The sequence below is a fragment of the Austrofundulus limnaeus genome, unplaced genomic scaffold (assembly GCF_001266775.1).
Source record: "Austrofundulus limnaeus strain Quisiro unplaced genomic scaffold, Austrofundulus_limnaeus-1.0 Scaffold68, whole genome shotgun sequence".
In the NCBI taxonomy this organism is placed as follows: Eukaryota; Metazoa; Chordata; class Actinopteri; order Cyprinodontiformes; family Rivulidae; genus Austrofundulus; species Austrofundulus limnaeus.
Window position 1 is genome coordinate 1,805,450 of NW_013952470.1, and position 7,536 is coordinate 1,812,985.

At 41.1% G+C, this 7,536-nt stretch overlaps 1 protein-coding gene across 1 annotated transcript in view; it reads left to right on the forward strand.

Annotated features, from left to right (window-relative positions):
• gabra2b (gamma-aminobutyric acid type A receptor subunit alpha2b) overlaps positions 1-7,536 on the forward strand; it is a gene marked incomplete in the record, with an annotated part of 66,658 nt that overhangs the window by 32,442 nt on the left and 26,680 nt on the right. Inside the window, 1 exon segment of the mRNA XM_014010404.1 lies at positions 1,810-2,030. Within this exon segment, the coding sequence (XP_013865858.1) occupies positions 1,810-2,030 (221 nt within the window).

The following is a 7,536-nucleotide window of genomic DNA, read 5'->3' on the forward strand; positions in this document are numbered from 1 at the left end:
TGTGTGTGTGTGTGTGTGTGTGTGTGTGTGTGTGTGTGTTGGGGTGAGGGGTGGGAGGTCAGATCTGTGAAAAATAATAAAAGAAAAGAAAAACTGTATGTAGCTTTGTAAGTCCAGGCAATACAATACATAGTATAAAGGCTTTAATTTCTTAAATAATAAAAGACAAGATAAAATATGAACAATGAACATAAGTCAATAGCACAAGTAGGGGTCTCTGCGGACAAGTGCGGACGAGTGGGCGTGTCACAACGAAAGGTGATTCTAAAGCGACACACCTGATTTGACGGACTTTGTTAAAGAGACACACCTGACTGGACAAGCAAAAAAGGGGCGTCACCGTACGGCACCACCTGATTGGACAAGAATAAAAGGGGCGTTACCATACGGCACCACTTTTTCTGGAGACCCCTACTTGGGTCACATTTTTCCTGGTTAATCTTAGTGTTGGGGTCAGGGCCAGGCTGTAAAGAGGTCAAGCAGGATCTAAGGATACCATCATGTAGGCCTCGTAGCCCAGTGTTTATGGTTTAGACACGCCCACTCTTGTGACATGCCCACTTTGATTCCGCAGATAACCCCATCTCCAATAGAGGGCTATCATTTTAATCAATCAAATCCCTTTTGTCTTACTGTGAATATTGACATCTATTTGATCAACTGTATGCTGGGCTGAGGCAACATACAATCCATATTTACAAAAGTAAAGAGCACTGTGTGATATTGTAGTGTTTTAAATAGATTTTAGATACATTCAATATAATCTAACACAGCAGAATATGTTAGATTATGTTACACAGAAACCTGCATTGATTGACTATTTAAAAATATATAAATTATTTTTTGCAGGAATAAGTGAAAGAAAATAAGAAGAAACAGGAACATTATGCTCCAACCCTTATATCTTAATGGTCCTAATTTAAAGAACAAATTCTAATACTCAGTCATGTGATTTCTTATAAAAATAGCTAATGGTTTGATATAAATTTTAAAGAATACAAGAAAACAAAAATTTTGCAAATAAAGCAGAATCCTGTTAGGCTGTTGTGTTGAACTGAATATCACTGGGTTTCTGTACCTGTTTCAGTCGAGAAGCTAAATGTCAGAGATAAAAGAAAATGAAACAACTCTCTCACTCTCACTTTGGCTTACTTTGTGTGAATCACACACAAAAAAAACAATAATTCTCGCACATACAGTATACTCATTTCACACAGTGCAGTGCCGTCCACCTGAAATCCTCTTGTGTGTGTTGTTTATTTTGACAGCAGAGGATTTTAAGCCAAAGGGGTTTTGGAGCCTCACAGCTACTTTAGAAAAGCCCTGACACAGGAAGGTGATGGGAAACCAGAGAGCCCAGTCTTCACCTTGATGGAGCTTTGCCACTCAAAATAATAATAATAATAATCAAAATGTTTGCGTTGGATTTACTTAAAAAATTATGTCAATAGGTTCTACTCAAGTGAATTGAGTAAATCTAACACAATTACTTCACATTCACTTATAAAGTAAATGAAAAAAATTGTTTTAGATTTACTCAATTCAGTTAAGTAGAACCTGTTGACAAAATTTATTTAAGTAAATCCAATGCAAACATTTAGATTTTTTTCTTCAGAGTTTAGAGAGGTTTTAGAATGGCAGTGAAAGTCTTTTGTGAATTTGCTCCTTGATTCATAAAACATGAGAGTGGAAAGGGCAATGACTTTTTTTTAATCAAAATTTGGATTTATTTTTGTTCACAGAAAAGAAAAAAGTAAAAATAACAACAGATTGCCAACAAAGCTTTACATGTTTCTCCTCTGTCCTCAGGAGTATACCATAGATGTTTTCTTCCGGCAAAGCTGGAAAGATGAGAGGTTGAAATTTCATGGTCCAATGAACATTTTGCCTTTGAACAACCTCATGGCGAGTAAGATCTGGACTCCAGACACCTTCTTCCACAATGGGAAAAAGTCTGTGGCTCATAACATGACCATGCCAAATAAGCTGTTAAGGATTCAAGATGATGGGACACTGCTGTATACTATGAGGTAATAAAAAATAGCATCTTTATGTCAGATGAAAAAAGTTGCACGCTTGTATTTATGAGATATTCTGCATTATTTGTACTCCAGAAGTTGTGATTCCGATTTCATGGTATAAAATAAAATCAAACATTATGCCCCCAAAGGTTTTATATTTGACTTGTACAATCAGAAATTCATCACCAGCCCAAACTTAAAAATCCAGTATTGGCTGACTAGTGCATTAAAAGTGGTGACAGCTGCAGTGATTTTTTTAATATTTTCATATCTGTCCAGATATGAAAGGTCCATTATACTAATACCACTGTCTGTTAGGAAAACATAATTTGTTGCAATTCATAAACTGCAGAGACACATTATGACTAATAATACATAGCCTACTGACCAAGTCTGAAATGCTTTTGTTTTTTTAAACTAACAACAACAACAACAACAACACAAAAACACATAGTTAAAGTGGACATGTCATTCTTTTAAATTCTTCCTTTTCACATTTAAATCATTTGTGGTATGTAAAGTGGAACTGCAATGCTTGTGTCTGAATTCATTATTATAGTTCCAGGCCCATCTTTTATCCCTGTTCTGAGGTGCAGCTAAGGGCATCTTATTTAGGAGCGGTCCATTTAAATATAAATGAGGCACCTCAAATCCCACCCCACTCCCCTCCCAGTGATCACAGTCCAATCCACCCTGTTGGTCTATTTTTGTAGTTTGATAGTAGAGTTACCAGTGGCTCATAAACTTTTTATTTACAAATTAATGTAGATGCCAACAACAACAATCTTCCAGTCCATCCAGTCTATCCATCCATCCATCCATTTTCTGTACACGCTTCTTCCTTTTCAGGGTTGCGTGGGTCACTGGTGCCCATATCCAGCAGTCACAGTGCGAGGGGCAGGGTACACCCTGGACAGGTCGCAAGTCCATCACCGGGCCACACATAGAGACAAACGAGACAAACAACCATTCACTCTCTCACTCACACCTAGGGACAATTTAGAGTTATCAATTAACCTAACAGTCATGTTTTTGGTCTYTGGGAGGAAGCCGGAGTACCCGGAGAGAACCCACGCATGCACGGAGAGAACATGCAAACTCTACCCAGAAAGGTCCCCGGACCGGGATTTGAACCGGTGACCTTCTTGCTGAGAGGCATCAGCTCTACCAACTGAGCCACCGTGCTGCCCAATCCAGTCTAACATACTGTAAAAAAAATAATCAAAAATCAGATTTTTGAACTCGAGCGTCAGCTGCTTTGGACACACCGCATGCACAAAAAATGCTTATACCACTACTTTCCGCTTCTTTGTGCACTGCACTAATCGGACATGACGCGCCGCGAGACCCCTAGAGGCGCGTCTACCATAGACTTTACATGTAAACCGGCCGCTCCTGCAACTCAAAATGCGTTCGGTGTGAACGTAGCATCAGTCTTCCAGATCAGTAGTCTTCAGTTATTCCAAGTGGATCACAACCATCGGTCAGGGAAAACAAGAGGAAGAGGACTCTGTATGTTTGTGTAGGAAGTTTAGTGTACAAACTGTGGACTGGTAAAAAGCTATTGCTCTGAGACGATAGAAATTATTACAGTGAAAGGCCGGCCGTACTACCTTCCACGGTGACGTGTTTGTCACGATTGTTTACATTCCCCTGGATGCTAATGTTAACTAACTATCAATGATGGCAATGTATGACATCATTAGCTTGCTTCAGATAAAGCACCTGAAGGCATATTATGTGGTTGCAGGGGACTTTAATCACATGAAACTGACAGAAACAAATTTTTACCAGCATGTCACTGTTCCCATGCGGGCAGACTACACTCTGGACTACATGTAAACTAACATTCGCGGTGCATACAGAGCTCTTCCTCGCCCCCACCTTGGCCAATCTGGCCACATCTCCATCCTGCTTGCGCCAGCTTATCAACCGCTGATTAGACAGATTGGGCCAACTAAGAAAGTAGTCACTGTGTGGCCCAGGGATGTTGCTGCTGTGCACAAGGACTGTTTTTTTAGTGCACAGAGTGGCAGGTCTTCAGAATGGCGTTTAAATTTGAGGTACAGGTGGACCTGTAAGAATACACCTGTTCTTGCTTCATCTCCAACACTAAAACAGTCACCTGTTTTCTGAAACCGAAACCTTGGCTGAATGCTGAGGTGAGAGCGCTGCTTAAAGGGATCCACAATTAGTTGTAACATTAAACTTTTTTTGATCAACATATATTTTAACTGTAAAATAAAGACTGTAAAAATACTGTTGGCTGTTTAGTTTGTAATTTTTTTTAAATATATTTTAACATGGACGGAGCCATTTTATTTACACGCAAAGCATTCTGGGTAAATGATGACATCAACTAGGTCATTGGTGCGAGGCTGCTAGCGAGCTACATCCACCCTGAAAATTAATCTTGGATAAAATCTGATGATGACTCTTTTAAATGAAACCAGAGAGCGTTGACAGAGAGGAGAAGGTAGAAATGACTCAGCCTGTAACTGAAAATATGGATGGAGGACAACAGAGCTGCTTCATGGAAGAAGAACCTCAGCTTAGCCTGTTAGCCTTCGTGCTAGCCCTCACGCTATATTGCCTTATATGTATTAGCTTGGTGCTAGCGCGACAAACAAGCTAAACTGAGGTCCTCCATTCATATTTTTCAGTTGCAGCTGAGTCATTTTTGTGTTCCCCTCTCTGTCATGTGGATGGAGGACCTCAGTGACAAGAGGAGAATGTGAAGCGCTGAACTAATACATATGGTGATAGCGTCGGGGCTAATGCTAAAGCTAACAGGCTAAGCTGAGGTTCTTCTTCCATGAAGCAGCTCTGTTGTCCTCCATCCATATTTTCAGTTCCAGGCTGAGTCATTTCTACCTTCTCCTCTCTYTCAACGCTCTCTGGTTTCATTTAAAAGAGTCGATCATCAGATATTGTCCAAGATTAACCTTCAGGGTGGATATAGCTTGCTAGCAGCCTCATGCCGATGACCTAGTTGATGTCATCATTTACCCAGAATGCTTTGCATGTAAGTAAAATGGCCCCGTCAGTGTAATATATTTTTAAACTTTTAGTTCAAAAATTATAAAAACTGAACATCCTACAGTATTTTTACATTCTTTATTTTACGGTTAAAGTATATGTTTATCATATAAAGTCTAATGTTACAACTAATCGGGGATCCCTTAAAAACTAGGGATGCTGCGTTTAAGACAGACGAGGCATCAGCACTCCGAGAAGCAAGGAAAAGACTGACTGCAGGCATTGCGAGGGCCAAGGTCACATATGCCCAGAAAATGCAGGGTCATTCCACCACCAATAACCTGCGATGCATGTGGAAGGGCATCAAGTGCATCACGGACTACAACATTAGAGATGCAAAATGCTCAAGTGACCCCTCATTGCTAGATGCACTAAAAAAGTTATATGCCTGCTTTAAGGCCCTTAACACAGCCCTCAGCACCAGACTTATACCACCACTTGGTGACACGCCCCTCTATGTGACCACAGGAGACATGAGGAAGACCCTCATAGAATCAACTCCTGTAAAGGGCTCGACACACGGGGAGCGACAAACTACAGCGATTAACGGCTGTCATCGCATCCAGGGTGAAACCTGACACACGGGACGCGATAGCGATCGCAGCGTTGCGAATCGCGCTCTTAGGTTGCTTGTCTTCACAAAATTTGATTGGTTCTTGACTCTGAAGGGGGGTGTGCATTACGAACGTGTAAACTTAACAAATCTTGCCAATGCTAATGATATTGAAAAACAAACACACATCAAGATACAATTTTATGAGGAAAAACTTACCATAAACCTCACCCTGGTGCCAATAAATTCCCACAAAGCTGCCTTTTTTAGTAATCACTTGGTGAAAGTGTCAGCTAACTGCAGTGTGTAGCATACTCTCCTCTCATTGGTCAGCCAATGAAACCCTCACTGATTGGTTGTACGCTAAGAGACAGCAACAAAAGTTGAACATTTTTCAACTTTCATATGTCGCGTCGCAAGCTCGCGTGTGCACGTGTACGAGCGTGAAATTTCACATGCACTATTTTCGCCGGTCGCTTAGCTGGAGGAGGGCAAGCGATTGTCGCCTCACCGCACAGGCTCCATAGGAAATGAATGGACAGCGAGCGACGTCGCCTCCCGTGTGTCGAGCCCATAAGGCTGCAGGCCCCGAACAACCTCCCAGGGTGTGTACGGAAGGACTGTGCACACCATCTGTTTGAGGTATTGGCAGACATCTTCAACACCACACTGTCACAGGCATCTGTCCCCACCTGCTTAAAGACTCCCACTATTGTCCCCATCCCCAAATGCTCTACAGAAACAAGCCTGAATGACTACCGACCTACAGCCTGAACATCTGCCGTCATGACATGCTTTGAGAGGATAGTAATGACCCACATCAGGGACTCCATCAGCCTCACCGTAGACCAACATCAGTACGCTCCACAGCTGACGCCATCTCATCTGTGGTTTACACAGCCCTCACCCACCTGGAGAGTAAAAACTTTTACGTCCATCTGCTCTTCCTGGATTTCTCCTCAGCCTTCAACACTATCATCCCACTGACCTTGGTGCAGAAGCTCTCCTCTCTTGGACTGAGTCCCATACTAGGGAACTAGGTCTAGGACGTCCTGACCAACAGACCTGGATCAGGATCCACAATACCATCTCCTCCTCTATCACTCTCAGCACTGGCTTGCCCCAAGGGTGCATGCTGAGTCCCCTCCTGTTCAATCTGCTGACATTTCTGCTCAGCAAGACACCCCAGCTGTCTATAATTTTATAAAATTATAGCAAATATTTGTCATTTGCACAGCACAAAATAAATGAAAACTGAGTTTTTTATCAGTTAGACTGACTGATTTATTTTATAAAATTACTATTTTGTTCAAATAGATTGTAATGTATAGATGGTTTCAAATCATGTAATCATTTAATACTATTTATTCTTCATAAACATTTATTGAATTGTATTTATCCCAGAGCAGTTCTGTCACAGTATGGTTCCAAATATAAGCAGGCATAGAACATCCAAAACCTTGTTATTCTCATAAAACTGTACAGAAGATTTAAATTTGTATACTTAGGCATCTGTCCCCACCTGTTTGAAGACTCTTATCCCCATCCTCAAATGCTCTACAGAGGCAAGCCTGAATGACTACCGACCTACAGCCTTAACATTGGTAGTACAAAAACATTTGAAACATGCTTACCTAGAGAACATGGTATTTTTGTGTGTTTTGTACGGAGGGTAAACATTAAACCGAGACTCGTGTTTGCTTTAATATCATCTGTTAGAGTTCGGGCTCTGAAAGATTGATCTGTGGACAATGCATGGCCACTTGGTTCTGTTTCTGTTAAAGTTCTACAGTTTTTATCAGACAGATTCCTGCACATCTACAGCAGGTAAAATAAGTATTGAACACGTCACCATTTTTCTCAGTAAATATATTACTAGAGGTGCTAATGACATGAAATTTTCACCAGATGTCGGTAACAACC